This window comes from Odocoileus virginianus, unplaced genomic scaffold (genome assembly GCF_023699985.2).
Source record: "Odocoileus virginianus isolate 20LAN1187 ecotype Illinois unplaced genomic scaffold, Ovbor_1.2 Unplaced_Scaffold_26, whole genome shotgun sequence".
NCBI classification, from domain to species: Eukaryota; Metazoa; Chordata; class Mammalia; order Artiodactyla; family Cervidae; genus Odocoileus; species Odocoileus virginianus.
This window is the reverse complement of record NW_027224288.1, coordinates 45,350-62,862: the sequence shown is the minus strand read 5'-3', so window position 1 is coordinate 62,862 and position 17,513 is coordinate 45,350. Positions and strand designations below refer to the sequence as shown.

General features: G+C 34.0%; 1 protein-coding gene across 1 annotated transcript in view; it reads left to right on the top strand.

Annotated features, from left to right (window-relative positions):
• LOC110124645 (potassium channel subfamily T member 2-like) overlaps positions 1–17,513 on the top strand; it is a 129,309-nt gene extending 111,796 nt beyond the window's left edge. The window contains 2 exon segments of the mRNA XM_070463091.1: positions 9,086–9,170; positions 14,871–17,513. Of these exon segments, the coding sequence (XP_070319192.1) occupies positions 9,086–9,170; positions 14,871–14,982 (197 nt within the window). The 3' untranslated portion in view covers positions 14,983–17,513.

Genomic DNA, 17,513 nt, shown 5'->3' with positions numbered 1-17,513 from the left:
TTGCTTGTTTCAGATGAAAAGAAAGGATTATTTCCTTCTACTTTTAGTCCTCCTTCTTCCTAGTTCTTTCAAATCCAAATTCTACCATCTAAACCCCCTCTCCTAATCTATCACATCTATCCCTTTCTTTTCTCTTAGTTCCTCTTCTAAGGAAATCTGGCCTCCTTTCCTTAATCCTAAAACAAACACACATCCACATACGGGTGCGCACACACTCCTTACTCCTCAATTTATCTTTTGTGTTTTCTTTTATCTACTAATTACATTTCATGTCTTTGCATCATCACCTCACGTTTACTCTCAGTTCACTTCTTCTCTGCCCCTTTGCTGAGACACTATCGGACAGGAAGGATTCTTACTTTCCTTCATCTGTCTTCAGCAGTATCCTTTCCCAGATCTTTCTCTTTCTGAAAAATTATCACACTTGCAGATCAAAGCTGCTTTATAAATGATACATTAGAAAAGTTATTTTTATATTGTTTAAAGAAAAACTTAATTATATCTCAAATAATAGGAAACCATAAAGAAACACTGAAAAATGCTTAAAAGCTAAAATGCACTAAATTGCTAATTTTTGACAAGTAACCTTGCTTTCTGAAGGCACAGATTACCTCTCACTTATTATTTTTTTTTATCATATTCAATTCCAAAAGAAAGGTAATTCTTTAAAGCCAGAGGATACATTTCAGTATTTCCTGATATAGCCTGTCTCTACAGGTTAGGTTGAAATAATGTAAATGCTTGTGCATGTTGTTGTCTAAGATAAACATATCCCTGTCCTTCAAAGGACATTAGTTAGATCACAGGTATATAATCTCTCACTTGTACTTTTAAAATCCAAGATTTCTGGAGACCAAATTTTTAAGTAGGTTCAACACCAAAACTTGTTTAAACACAGAAGTTGCTCCAAACTGCTTGAAACTATTTGGATATTTTCAGATTTATTGTGAATGTTCATATGTTTGCTGCAGAAATATGAACCTTGCTGCTTCAGACCCAACTGAGACTATTACATGAAATATATTATGTCCCCTATATTACTTTCTAAATCTAAAAAATTTACTAGTGGAGCACATCTGGCCTCAAGGGTTTGGGAGACAGAATGAGAACCTGCATGTCTTGAGAAATTAACTAATGTGATGACCTACAAATTCTGCTTGTCTTTTATTGAACTTTTTGGGAAACTATCTTCAATATAATTTTAAAAACTTACCTCAAAGTTCATGGCATTATATACTAACTGGCCATGTGTCCTTGGACAAATCACTGTCTCCCTGAACATCATGTTTTTAACCAACAAATAAGGTAATCAGGTTTTCCCAAAGAGAAGTTGTGATATAAAATAATAGAATGCAAGGGACAAAAGATTCTTCAATCTATAAGCTGCACTGTAGATATACATATACAATCATTATTTTGTGTTAATAACTGGCATCATTCTTGAGTGATTTATTTGGCTCTCATAATCACTATAATTATTCTTAATAACTATTGACATATTCTTAACTGTTAGTATGACACAGATTTTAAATATTTGATATTTATATTATATGTTATATATAGTTATATATTGCATATATTATATATTTTTATATATTATGTAAATGTATTTGCCATTATAAATTGGCAAGTAAGTGTTCCTGGTATGACTAGTGCTGCAGGTTCTGATTTTGACATGGATCCCTTTGTTTCATAGTGCTAGTAAACAAGGGAACATCAATGGGGGAAAAAAAAATCCTTTTAAGTGACAGAGGTAACTACTAGTGTGATGTGGCTTTCATTACACCCATCAGGAAGCCTTAGTTTCTTTGTTAAGTAAGTTTATAATTTGCCTGAAATAATTGACAGATTAACCAGGAGCTGGTTTTATAGTTAACATGGTGCCTTTAATTCTTAGTCATTCTCTTTTTTATGGGATAGAAACAAGCAAAATTAATAAGAAAGGATTGTTACTCCCACCCACACCTAAGGTATATATTGTGGTGGTGGTAGCAGTAATAGTAATAATAATATCATCAATTTCTATTTTCAGACTCATAAATCATTGCTCATTTTCATGTGTTTTAATTAAAAATTCCCCCAAATTCTAATCAATAGGTCAAGTACATTTCCTAGTAAAAGGTTATAAATTTGTCCTGAAACATATGAGGGAAAGGCACCAAAGTTAGGTAATTTTCTAAAATATTGTACAACATTTAGCACATAGGAGGAATAATGTAAGTATCTGAGATCACTATAATGACTTCAATAATAATTTATTATTTCAAAAGAAACTTGACTGATACTGAATTTTTACTGTTTTTTGAAATATATCATTTACCATTTCCCAGTATGAGTAAAATAGTATTGATATGTACAGTCAGTATACTGCCAGTATAGATTTCCAGAAAATAGATGATTTTATGTTATTCTGTATTTCCAGAACTGACCCATTCTCACAAGGAGGCAGACACAAGAGGATAAAACCATGGGTTTTATGTTCATCTCATTCTGTATGTGGAATGTTAATAGAAACAAACTCAGCAGTTTCCTTAATAGATAAAGTAATGAAGTTTTCAAAAGAGGTAACTGCTGAGCTGATAATGATTGATGGTAAACGCAATTATTTCTGCAATGAATTTTCCATATCTCCCTAAAGTAAAACTGTAAAGTTTTGTTTAATGAAGTTGTATCATAACCTTCCCAGAACATTAATTTCTCAATGATGTCAATATTTTTACATAATTTAACTCCACAGTTAACTTAATTGCACTTAATAATACATGTATTTTATCCTTACACCTGGAAATCAAATATTGTGCTTTGGCATATGTCTAAGAAAAATGTGGACATTTGAATAAAATAAAATATTTTTGTCATTGAGAAAAAATTTAATTAGCTGAATGAACATTTTATTTTCAACATTTTATGAGTTCAGCATTTTATTATGAGTTTGTATAAATAGTCAATGAGAGCAAAAATGAGCTTTCTAAATGCATTGAAACAAGAAGTTTCCAATTATGATGACTGTTTATAGCCTCGATTTAAATAACTAGAAAAAACATAAACCAATAGTGTACAGGTGTTGGAAAAAATCAGCATATAACTTTGTTACCTGAGAAAAGGTTAGCAAATGATTTAGGCCTTTTACAGGCTAGAAGTCGTGTAAATGGACCACAAACAAGAAAATATGACCAGTACCAGTAGAAAAAAAATCAGTCAACAGAAACAGATTCAGAAAATATAAATATTGAGGTAGTTATTATAATACAATATGATCTATATGTTCAAGATGGTAGAGGAAAACAGAATAGTACGGAGAAAACTTGAAGACATGAAGCTTGTATAGGTTAGAATTTGTAATACTTTACTTTCCCATATTTTACTTGGAAAAATATATACTTTCCAAGTAAAATGTATATTGCATGGGATTTACATAAAAATAGGTACTGCAGAATAAAAACATCAATGAACATGAAGCCATAGCAATAGACTATCTAAAATGCAGAATAGAGAAGAAAAGAAAAAGTAAAAGCCTTGACAAAGTGGTGCTAGCTACTTGTGGTATAATATTGAGTAATTTCATAATTGGAGTAACTGGAGGAAGAGAATGAATATTTGGAGAAATAATGATCAACATTTTGTGTCCAAATTTGCTGGGAACTCTATTCAAGATCTCAGAAGCTCAGTGAAGCCAAAGCAATATAAATATAATAAAATAATGCCAAGACACAATATAAAAAAATTTCTGGAAGTCATTGATAAAATACCTCAAAAAGAGCAGAAGGAAAAAGACATTTCATGTGGAAGAGACAAATATAAGGACAATAGAGACCTTCATGTCAGAAACTTCTCAAACCAAATCACAGCTGAGAAACTTGGTTCAAGTACTGAAAAATATAGTCTACCTAATATACTATACATAAAAAAATTTATTTCTGAACTAAAAGCATAACTACGGGTTTGAAAAACAAAAGCTGAGAAAATTTGTCAACAACAGCTCTGCAGTATGAAAGAAATTGTTAAAAGAAATTCTTAAGATAGAAGAAAAAAATGCCAGGTTGAACTTTAGATCTAAACAAAATAAGTAAGCATATGGGCAAATGTAAAAGGTATATTTCTATTTTTAAAATTTTGTTAAAAAATAATTTACCATTTATGACAAACATTGTAAGGTTTATAATACATATACAGAAGAAAAAAGTATGGCAATAATAAGTAATAAGGAAGAAATAGAATATAGTAGGTTTGTTAAGGGCTTCCCAGTTGGTGGTGTTGGTAAAGAACCCACGTGTCAATGCAGGAGACATAAGAGATATGGGTTCAGTCCCCGGTTGGGGAAGATCCCCTGGAGAAGCACACGCACCTCACTCCAGTACACTTGCCTGGAGCATCCCATGGACAGAGGAGCCTGAAGGCTACAGTTCATAGGGCTGCAAAGAGTCAGACATGACTGAAGTGACTTAGCACACACGCAAGTTTGTTAAAATACATATAAAATGATGTGCTCTTTAAGAGTAGACACTGAAAAATTAAAGCTGTGTATTTTAAGCCCTAGAGCAAGGGACAGCAAATGGTAGCATGCCAGTTTTTGGAAAAAATAAAAGCAGTCATTCTTACTGATTTTTGCATTTTCTATGGCTGCTTCCACTTTCCAGTTGAAAAAGTTTAAGTGCAGCAGCGCTCATATGGCCTGAAAATTCTGAAATATTAACTATTTGGTTCTTTAAAAAACAATTGCCAACCAATGACGTAGAGAAGCTACAAAAAAAAAAAAGAAAAGAAAATCAAAGAGATATAACTAATAACCAATATTGCAAATAAAATAGAATGATTATAAGAAGAACTGTGTAAAACCTCTATTAATCTGAAGGCAGAGAAAAAAGAAAGAGGCAAAAGAACATCCAGAACAAGTGAAATGCAACTGCAAGGTGGTAGATTTAAATCCTACTATATTGATACTTGATACCAGGGAAGCCTGTTGTGCTGCAGTCCACAGGGTATTAAAGAATTGGACAGGACAGCAACAATATTAATATTAATATTTATATTACATATAAACGGCTTAAACATTTCAATTAAGAGGTAGAAGTCATCAGATTGGATTAAAAGAAGCAATACCCAGCTTTATGTTGTCTAAAAGAAACAAAATGTAAAGAAAGAAAGAGATTAAAAGCATATAATTATATTTTATGTAATCATAATTCTAATTCCATATATATGTGTTAGTATACTGTAATGGTCTTTATCTTTCTGGCTTACTTCGCTCTGTATAATGGGCTCCAGTTTCATCCATCTCATTAGAACTGACTCAAATGAATTCTTTTTAATGGCTGAGTAATATTCCATGGTGTATATGTACCACAGCTTCCTCATCCATTCGTCTGCTGATGGGCATCTAGGTTGCTTCCATGACCTGGCTATTATAAACAGTGCTGCGATGAACATTGGGGTGCACGTGTCTCTTTCAGATCTGGTTTCCTCGGTGTGTATGCCCAGAAGTGGGATTGCTGGGCCATATGGCAGTTCTATTTCCAGCTTTTTAAGAAATCTCCACACTGTTCTCCATAGCGGCTGTACTAGTTTGCATTCCCACCAACAGTGTAAGAGGGTTCCCTTTTCTCCACAGCCTCTCCAGCATTTATTGCTTGTAGACTTTTGGATAGCAGCCATCCTGACTGGCGTATAATGGTACCTCATTGTGGTTTAAAGAGAACTTGAATGACTGCATTATTATTAAAGTAGATCCAGGCAACAGCTTGGATACTCAACAAAAAGATTTCACAAAGGGGAAAAAAACCTTACAGAAACACACTGTAAGATCCTAGCTGAGTGAATGTTTCTAGAAATCAGTGATTCTAAGGATGGGGCATGAGAGGAAGGAATTAACTGCAAAAGGTCAGAAGGGAACTTTTTGTCATTATAGAAATATTCTATGTCATAATTATGATAGAGGTTGCACTATGCTATGCAGTGTCAAAATTCACTGCATGTGCATTTGGAATTAGTGAATTTCCACAGAATATTCATGACTATCCTAAGATAAATGATACGCTTAAAATCACATAGAAAGTTTAGAGCTAACTTGTTGTAGGTGAATCTGTAGACTTGGCCTGTGTTGTTCATCATTGTCTCCAGATTTAGGATTATTTATGACTAGTCATCCCTGAAAGTGAAAGTGAAAGTCGCTCAGTCGTGTCTCTCTGCGACCCCATGGACTGTTGCCCGCCAGGCTCCTTTGTCCGTGGAATTCTCCAGACAAGAATACTGGCGTGGGTAGCCATTTCCTTCTCTGGGGGATCTTCCCAACCCAGGAACTGAACCCAAGTTTCCCACATTGCAGGCAGATTCTTTGCCATTTGAGCCACCAGGGAAGATCATGCCTAATTAACGTTATTAAATGACCAAACTGGAGAACAAAATAACAAAAATCATGTGACAAATTATGATCATCAACTAATGATAAAAATGCCTCCTGTCAGTCATTTAGGGGTGCTAGAGGATAGCAGCAAAATTGAAAACAATACTTATTTTTAAATCAGATAATATGTTCAATACATTTTTCTTCAATCTCAGATATTACTTCAGGTGAAGTCCCTTTAAGCTTAAAGTAGTATGCTGCTCAGTTGCTAAGTTATGTCTGACTCTTTGTGACCCCATGGACTGGACTGTAGTCCGCCAGGCTCTTCTGTCCAAGGCAAGAATACTGGGGTGGGTTGCCATTCCCTCCCCTAGGGGATCTTCCCGACTGTCTCCTGCGTGGGCAGACGGGTTCCTTACCGCTGAACCACCTGGGAAGCTCTTAAAGTAGTATATTCAAACTATTAAAATGAAAATAAATACATAACGTTTTTCCAAAATCTTTTGGAATTTGTACAGAAATGTATTTATTTTACTTTTCCACGTTATCGACTAGATGGTAGTTGAGAGCCAAATGAAGTGGAGATTTTCTTTCTTTTTTTTTTTTTTCTGTTTTAGTCCCATTTTATTTTATTTTTTTTTCCATTTATTTTTATTAGTTAGAGGCTAATTACTTTGCAATATTGTAGTGGTTTTTGTCATACAGTTCTAATGAGATGGATGAAACTGGAGCCCATCATACGGAGTGAAGTAAGCCAGAAAGAAAAACAGCAATACAGTATACTAATGCATATATATGGAATTTAGAAAGATGGTAACGATAACCCTATATGCAAAACAGAAAAAGAGGTGGAGATTTTCTAATGACCTCTTACGTTTCAGGGTATCATGCTTCAGTCTCCAGGATGCACTATTAACTGCAGGTATTTTGTTTAGCCTATGTGGAAATTCATACAAAAGGAGAAATTTTTCAAAAAGAATACATATGTCAAAATTGCTTTCTGTATAAAAAAAGGATCCTGGTAATCTCCTGCCAGTACAATATGTTTTGAGGTGAAACCAAACCTTATTTGAAGTAAGCTTGTCATATACTCAATGGAATTCCAAGCCCCAGCTTTTTGAATTAGGGGTAACCACACACCCCCAGGTATGACTGGAAGATTTAGCAAAAAGAATTGTAGGATGCCTAGTTAAATTTGAATTTCAGATAAACAACAAATGATTTTTAGTATAAGCATGTAACATTCAATATTTGGTATATAAATATGCTTAAACTTGTTAATTTTTAGTCTGAATTTCAGATTTCACAGGGCATTCTCTTTTTGCCTGGCAATCTTATCCCCATGGCAGGATACAATTCCTTGTGTCTGCCCCAGGGCTATACAACTGAATATATTCCTTTATTTGAATATTAATTTGATAATCTTATGATTATAATAATTTTACTGGCAAACTTACTGGAGGCTTCAGTTATACTGCAGTTTAACTTCCTTGTAAGATGGGGATTTTTATTTATAGACTTAAAAATGTCACATCTGCATATCAACTTGAAAGATCATAACTGAAAATACTATCTTTCACAGTCCAGTGACAGGTTTCTGGTTAGAAGCACATTGTGGTAGATACTATTTTGTGAAAATAATATATATTTTCCAGTGTCGAAAGTTATTAGAATCATCTATATTGGCCTAAAATTATCTTTAATTTTATGCAGTTATCTTCATGTTGATGTATCTCTATTCGTATGAAATATAGTTTTAGATTTTTGGATCAAACTGGAAAATTTAATAACACTTTTAGGAGCGAAGCTTATCTTAACTGAAGTAGCTAGAGAGGACTATGGCTCTCAAGCAGGCTTTTAAACAGTGCCCTTCCAGCTTAAAAACTTTACTCTTTGGAGGATTAATATTTACCGAGTATGTGTCCGTGAGCCTCTGTATTTACACCTTCTCGTAGCCTTGGAAACTAAAAAACCTCAATCCCAAAGCTGTTTTCTTTTCCTTTCCAATGCCAAGTCAACTCTCCAAACTTGAAGTCTGATGATGTCTCCAGAATGAATTGACAAAACTTAAAGGGCACAGGTGTTTATTTTTAGAATATGAATTGTTTTAGAGAAAAAGCAAATGATCCAGTGGTACACTTCCCTTGAAACTTACAGTTAAATCTGATCCACAGGACTCTGCATTCTTCCAGAATACTACCATGTTTTATATCAGACATATTATGTAAGGAAGTCAAATGTACTTAGGGTTTTCATGCTATTTAGATACATATCTGTTGTGTTTTTTAAAACACAATGTCATTAGATGATTTTTTTCGCAGTATTTTCCATATGAATGTTCCTGACTGGGATGGCCATCTATAAGCACAATTTTTTATAATTATTAAAGCATAGAAAAATCAAGTAAACATCCTGTCTAGCCAGTTCTGTAATAAAAGTACTTTTTTAGACTTATAAAAAGTATTAGCGTAATAGCTTACAAGGTAGCTTATAATTGTGGTTGCTGTGAACAGAATTAGATACTTTATTTTTTAACATCTATTGGAACAAAAAATGAGTACCTGTCAGATATTTCCAGTGGCAGTAATTTGAAAATAGTCAAAGTTATGTAAACAGTCATGCCGTGGGCAAAACTATAGCAAGTTATTATTGACAGCTATGTGGTTTGAAGGTAAGATGCTCTGCAGTAATTCCCATAATTTTCTGTAACTGGTATAACTAATTTGGCATTTATTTATCTTCTAGATGAAATGAATGATCATCAAAATACCCTCTCCTACATCCTGATAAACCCATCTCCAGACACCAGACTGGAGCTGAATGATGTTGTGTAAGTTGATGTATTTCACATAGAGCCTGTATTTTCAGAAAACCACAAATTTATTTATTTTTATATTTTTATTTCCCCATAATAGCACCATATTGTTCTTGTGATATAAATACTTAGAAAATCAAAGTCTAATTTTGGTGTTCAATAAACAAATGCATTTTGTGCACTGCATTGTGTATTGCTGTGTCATACTATACAAAAGCATCATAGGATGGTAGAGGTATAGAAGACAGCTTGAATTTTGTTTTCAATATATACATTTAGACAAATGATAGAAAATCTGTGGAATAAAAAGAAGAAAGAAGTTCAAAGGAAAACCTAAAATATCCCACACTAGCTAATTCTAAATCCCTTAGACTTTCTCAAAACCAAGGTAAAATTGGTCAAAATCTTTATTAGGAAAGGGTCTATGGTAGTAATTCATATTATGCATGTTCATAAAAGTGTTAAAGTGCTGCTTTAAAAGTGTGGTCTATATATCATGACTTTGTCACATGACTTAAGCATGGATTAAATGAGATAGTGTTTTTCTACACTCAGGAAAGAAGGCATTATTGTGCATTACTCTAATTATAAAGATGGGGGACTTGAACTAACTCTTAGGGTAGATAGGATTTGTGTAGGTGGTGAGGAGAGAACATTCCAGAACAGGGAGATGGCTTGAGAAAATGCACTACCTGGACATCGCATAAATGTGTGCCAGCTGGCAATACTACAGAGCCTAGTGTGACCAGAGTAAAAGCTTTGTATTGTTAGCATGTGCATTGCTAATAACTAGTTAAACATGATATTCAGTTCAGTCCAGTCACTCAGTTGTGTCCAACTCTTTGCAATCCCATGGACTGCAGCACGCCAGGCTTCCCTGTCCATCACTAACTCCTGGAACCTACTCAAACTCATGTCCATTGAGTCCGTGATGCCATCCAACCATCTCAACCTCTGTCATCCACTTCTCCTTCTGCCTTCAGTCTTTTCCAACATCAGGGTCTTTTCAAATGAGTCAGTTGTTTGCAGTATTGGAAACATACTAAACCTGACTTTGGAAGGACCTTAGATTAGAAAACAAAGAATTTATGCTCAATCTTCTAGTAATAAGAGCACTTGGATATATGAGCAAGAAAGTAACAAAAATTTAGAAAAATCGTTTTGACAGCTGTTGATGTAAGGCTAGGAGTAAGCCAGTGGTGATGATGAATTCATAGAGCACTTTAAGTTAGATGAAAATATCTTATTTGTGATGTACTTGGCTTTCAACTGCCCATTCTGGAGGCTGTACTTTGTATATAATTAAAATATGATAAATCTGCTCTGTTTTACCTGTGTCCGTATTTACACATATCTTTCCTCCTTTGACCCATAAAATCAGGCAATTTTTATTATTTATACAGTCTGCCCTTGTAGTCCCAACTTTTGTATGCCTCTCCTTCAAAGTTTCAATTATACATATATATCTTTAAATTAATCATATCTTATTTTTATTTCATAACAAATCATAAGTTTTTTGAGAATAATATGATTATTTTTCATGATTATTTTTCATGAAATGGTAAGATCATGTTAACCTTTTGAATATATGTACCTAGCCTTCCATCAAATAGATTTTGTGACTCAAAATAATTCCTGAAACTTTTAAAAATGCAAACATAAAAATAAAATATGGATGTTACAGTATATACAGGAAAACTAGGCATGGAATTTTCTGCCTTTTAGATACTGTTATTTGTATTAGTTTTAAGCTAAACCATCAAGTTGACTACTATTTAAAAAAAACAAAAAAGACTCTTTTGCCATGTCCTGTATTTTGGGCATTGAGATAATTAAATTTTAGTATAACTGGAGCAAAAAAAAAGCTACCATGACAAGATGTACAAAAAGCACATTCGAGAAATTTATTTTTTATTAGACTCATAAGTTTAGTAGTCATTATAATATGGAAGGGGATTTTTGCAGCTGAATCAATGAATTTAGGGGATAATGGATTATACCCAAGCTTTGTATGGTTTTCTAAAGAACCGCATTCAAAAGTTCATTTTAATTGAAGGCACAACATTAAGTTGATTCAAAGAACCATAAATCACTAGATGATATGGCGATAAAAAGTTTAATGGGCACTATTAGTTTTCTTCATTGATCTACCATGCTATCGATATTCATAGTAATTATAAAGCAGGCACATGGATAACAAAAATCAGTCATTAGATCCAAGGACGCCAATTTCAACTTTCATTTGATGGAACAAAATAGACTACAGTGCTTTAAATTGCTCTTCTCATTTTTATTAAAGCACATCAGTTCAGTTCAGTTGCTCAGTCCTGCCCAACTCTTTGCAACCCTGTGGACTGCAACATGCCAGGCTTTCCTGTCCATCGCCAACTCCTAGAACTTGCTCAAGCTCATGTCCATTGAGTTGGTGATGCCATCCAACCATCTCATCTTCTGTCATCCCCTTCTCCTCCTGCCTTCAATCTTTCCTGGTATCAGGGTCTTTTCCAATGAGTCAGTTCTTCGCAACAGGTGGCCAAAGTATTGGAGCTTCAGCTTCAGCATCAGTCCTTTCAATGAATACTCAGGACTGATTTCCTCTAGGATTGACTGGTTTGATCCCCTTCCAGCCCAAGGGACTTTTGAGAGTCTTCTCCAACACCACAGTTCAAAAGCATCAATTCTTCAATGCTCAACCTTCTTTTTTTTTTTTTTTACCCATTTATTTTTATTAGTTGGAGGCTAATTACTTTACAATATTGTAGTGGGTTTGTCATACATTGACATGAATCAGCCATGGATTTACATGTATTCCCCATCCCAATCCCCCCTCCCACCTCCCTCTCTACCCGATCCCTCTGGGTCTTCCCAGTGCACCAGCCCCGAGCACTTGTCTCATGCATCCCACCTGGGCTGGTGATCTGTTTCACCCTAGATAATATACATGTTTCGATGCTGTTCTCTTGAAACATCCCACCCTCGCCTTCTCCCACAGAGTCCAAAAGTCTGTTCTGTACATCTGTGTCTTTTTTTCTGTTTTGCATATAGGGTTATCATTACCATCTTTCTAAATTCCATATATATGCGTTAGTATACTGTATTAGTCTTTATCTTTCTAGCTTACTTCACTCTGTATGATGGGCTCCAGTTTCATCCATCTCATTAGAACTGATTCAAATGAATTCTTTTTAATGGCTGAGTAATATTCCATGGTGTATATGTACCACAGCTTCCTTATCCATTCGTCTGCTGATGGGCATCTAGGTGGCCTCCATGTCCTGGCTATTATAAACAGTGCTGCGATGAACATTGGGGTGCACGCGTCTCTTTCAGATCTGGTTTCCTCAGTGTGTATGCCCAGAAGTGGGATTGCTGGGTCATATGGCAGTTCTATTTCCAGTTTTTTAAGAAATCTCCACACTGTTCTCCATAGCGACTTGGTCCAAATCTCACATCCATACATGACTACTGGAAAAACCATAGCTTTGACTATACAGACCTTTGTTGGCAAAGTAATGTCTCTGCTTTTTAATATGCTGTCTAAGTTGGTCATAGCTTTTCTTCCAAGGAGCAAGTGTCTTTTAATTTCATGGCTGCAGTCACCATCTGCAGTGATTTTGGAGCCCAAGAAAATAAAGCCTGTCACTGTTTCCATTTTTTCCCCATCTATTTGCCATGAAGTGATGGGACTGGATGCCATGATCTTAGTTTTTTAAATGTTGAATTTTAAGCCAGCTTTTTCACTCTCCTCTTTCACCTTCATCAAGAGGTTTTTAAATTCCTCTTTGCTTTCTGCCATAAGGGTGGTGTCATCTGCATATCTGAGGTTGTTGACATTTCTCTTGGCAATCTTGATTCCAGCTTGTGCTTCATCCAGTCTGGCATTTCACATGATGTACTCTGCATAGAAGTTAAATAAGCAGGGTGACAATATGCAGCCTTGATGTACTCCTTTCCCAATTTGGAACCAGTCCATTGTTCCATGTCTTGTTTCTAACTGTTGCTTCTTGACCTGCATACAGATTTCTCAGAAGACAGGTCAGGTGGTCTGGTATTCCCATCTCTTTAAGAATTTTCTGTTTGTTGTGATCCACACAGTCAAAGGTTTTGGCCTTTGTTAATAAAACAGAACATCTATGACCCAGTATTCATAAATATGTCCTTTAATTCAGACATATTTATGAATATCTTCCTTTTGGTCTTTAAGTACGAATCTTCATTATCGTTTCCACTTTTGAGTTAGTTCCTGCATTTATTTGTGTAACTCCTAACATTATTACAAAGTGATGAAATACCCATTGCATTTGCATCTGAACAAGACATTTTAGGAGCTCTGTTACATGTATTCACTTTCCACCTCTCACTTCCAAGTGCTCATGGCTTCCCACTGCCTCTAGAACAGGAATGGAAACTTATCCTGAAGCTGAAAGTCCTTCGTTAGCATCTTTCTAGGTTCTTTCATGAATTCATCTCCTGTCCTTTCCTGATCTAACCATTCCTCTGAAGTCAAACTCATTTTCTGAACATGCCAAGGTCATCCTTGAGATAGAACTTTTTTCTCAGTCCCATTTCCACTCCACTTCTACCTGGAGAGACATCAACCTAAACCCCTCAATAAAACATTCCCTCATTGTCTGTTGTTCTTTTCATCTTTCTGTGGTGTTTGGAATTTCTCTTTCATCCTTTTATCTGCTTCATAAATTAAATCCTCTGCAGGGGTCAGAGAGTGTGGCTTTTCATATCCCCAGATCCTAGCTTGTAGTCTAGAGAAGCTCAAGACACTCATATCATTAGGCAGTCTGAAGTAAACCATGCTTCTTGAAACAAGTTCTAACATGGAAATGTGTGAGTTTGGCAGATGAACACTTACCTATTTATTAATAGAGTGAATTAAGGATAATTTTTTTGTCCAGTTGCTTAATATAGCATAGCCTGAATTTTAGGTCAATTCATTTAAAATGTTATTTATGCATAATGTTCTTCATGGCATTTTGGAAATCATTAATTTTTTTAGAGTCACAGAATATTTAAATTAAAAGACTATAGAAATAATTTGATCAAATTATTAATAGTTATGAATGATAAAACTAAGAACAATCAAGTGATATAATCATGGCTAGTATTTAGGTCTCCTTGATAGAAAAATAGCCAAAGTAAAGAATAATAAATTGATGTATTTAAAATGGATGACCGACAAGGACCTATTGTATAGCAAATGGAACTCTGCTCAATGTTATATGACAGCCTCAGTGGCAGCTGGGTTTGGGGAGAATAGATATATGTACATGTATGACTGAGTCCCTTTGCTGTTCACTTGAAACTATCACAACATTGTTAATCGACTATACTCCAATACAAAATAAAAAGTTCAAAAGAAAAAACAAGAATAATAGATCAACAAAATACTAGAATAAAACATAAGTGTTTGATAAGGTGAACGTGGTGATGGATTGCAACTGAACGATAATGATTCATCATTCATCCATATTCATCTTCACAACGTTTTTAGGTATAGAATTAATACCAGCCCTGCAAAATGTTACAGACCAAATAAACAGCAAGTCCTTTCACCAACATTAGAGAGACATATATGGAGACAAGTTCTGATAACCATTAACACTAAACAAATAAACTTGAAGTAACAATCTAAAGTGTCAGGATGGATGAGCTTTGCCTTTAGTTGTTACTGCAGTCATTTACTTTGTTTTCTTTTATTAGATACTTAATCCGACCGGATCCACTGGCTTACCTGCCCAACAGTGAACCCAGTCGAAAAAACAGCATCTGCAACACCATGGTTCAGGACTCTCGAGAGGAAACTCAGCTTTGATAAAAAGAAAATAATAAACTGGTTTTTTTTTTTTCCCCTCCAAGGATGTTGCTTGAAACAACTTTAGATCTTAGAAAAGAAAAAGCATTGCTGGCATGAAATAAACTAGATTGGAATATATCCACTTCTCCCATATTAAAAAAAAAAATCTATTCTCCTGGAAGTATAGCGTGTTTTGAAACTTGAAGTACTGCTTGTTGGTACTCCTCCTATTAATATTTGAAAGATATCAATGGAATGGTCTTGAAAACCTAAGTCAGAACACAAAAATTTAAACCTGATGTTTCCTTGTTTGACAATGATGCAAACTGTAGAAGCCAATTTTTTTTTTAAAGTATTGAGGCTTTATGAAAGTAAACTAGAAATCTAACTATATTTGGTGCATCCCAATGGACATAGAAGATGGTTGCTCCTCCTAAAATTAAATGTGTCCTATTACATTGCTGTTCCATAAAAACAGCTTATCATACTGTGTCTAGTCTTCTCTACACAGATAAACACATCTATGTGGCTGACTTCTGTGTAAGAATCATAGTTTGCTTTAGAATATGAATCCCTCAGTCATTTTAACCTTTTTGTTGCCTTTTCATATGATATGATATCCATTTTAGAATTTGCCATGTTGATAGCATGTTTTATTACTCTGAAGAAATCAAAACAAACAATAATAAATATTGACTACATGAAATTTTCCCTAACTTTATGTTTGGCACACATTGTATGCCAAGAAAAGTATAAAAGCAAATATTTATTGTTCTTCTAACATATTGTTCTCCTAAGAGAATACCTAACATAGGGAAAATACTTGAAACACATTTGTCGACTTAAATTCACTCCAAGAATTGAAACAAATATTAAGTAATGATTTTCATTAAAATCTTGAACTCTAACAATTTTTATATATCTATATAGTATATTTCATTAGAAGGATACTTTAAAAGAAGCATAATTATGCTTTTTGTAGAATACAAAGAATTTCAAGACATTAGAAGTCCTCCTTTATGCCTTTAGCATTGAAGTAATCATATTCCAAAAAATGCCATATCAAAATTTTTATCTAATTTAACTGTACTTTGACATTGTACAGAAAACATACAAATAAAAATAGGTAGCTTGGGGGAATTCCCTGGTGGTCTAGTGGTTAGGACTCTGTGCTTTCACTGCCAAGGGCCTGGGTTCTATTTCTGGTCAGAGAACTAAGATCCTGCAAGCTGTGTGGTGTGGCCAAAAAGCAAAGGTAGTTTTTGCCATTTAAATTTAATGCAGACCATACAGAATTTGACTGTCATAAAAGAAAAGTTGACCCTTGGTCACTCCAGTGCTCTTACCTGTATTGCATTAATCCCCTTCAGAAACAGGTTGAAAAACACAGAGCTTAGTTCAAAAGGTAATTGAAATGTGCTGTCATTCCCATGAAAGAGATACTGACAAATTTTAAAAGATATTTTTGTTTCAATTTTTTTTCTGAATTTTGCTTTGAATTTTAATTCAACAGAAAGTAGAACATTTAAAACTAGAAAGAGATGTGGCATCATTTCTTTACACAAAGAAGCAGGTAAATTAAAAAGAAAACAGGATTAAAGGTAACAAATAAATAAAATCTAATATTCCTTCATAATTCTGTGAATATAAAATATAAAGTATAAAATGTGAAACTATAGATTACAGCTGTTGTATAATTTGGCTTTGAGTATATGAAATGCCTATTGTTGTTTTTGTTTAGTGTTTTACATTACTCTCATTTTAGAACAACATGAACACCAAGAATTTCCCCTAAAATAGGGAGACCCTATATTTAATTCTCTTTAACCAAACAAGGAAATAGAAACACAGCTTAAAACAAAGATGGTATGCTTGTACATGTGTATATGCTATAAACACAGGTGAAATATATTTAACAAGCATATTCACATAGAAATTTTTCAAACTGAAGGCAGAATTGAATTAATATATGTAATGGAGAACAACAATAAATTTAATGAACTTGTTTCATATTTCCACATTGAAATTTAAGTATGATGTTTCTTTGAGTTGCCATGTCTTTACCTATTACAGTTGTGTTTAGGAATAAATGTAAGGTCTTATGAAATCTTCTATTTCCTCCAATATCTCAAATTGAGTATTTTTGCATTATGACAGTTGCCAAGACTAGGATTTTACGCTATGTAGGACCTGACTATATTTCCTATGAAAATAAAAAAAAAAATGTTTCATAAATTTTAAAATAATTATTTTTGACTATGAACATTAGTCCAAATTTAATATTTAGCACAATTCAGATCAGCTTGCTATAATGATGATAGTTTATTAGTCTTTCTGTTATTTAAAAAATAAAAACACACTTATAAAAGCCTTTTAACAAATGGTTGCCTTTTTAAATTACTTACATTTGCACATGAAAATAAATATTAAGTCAATATTAGTTCTTGTAACCCTATGGGATTTGGTTCTGTTTATTGTCTATGTACCATTTTGCTACCAGTTACATTGCTTTAAAATAAATAATAAACTTATTTCTGACAATGAAAACA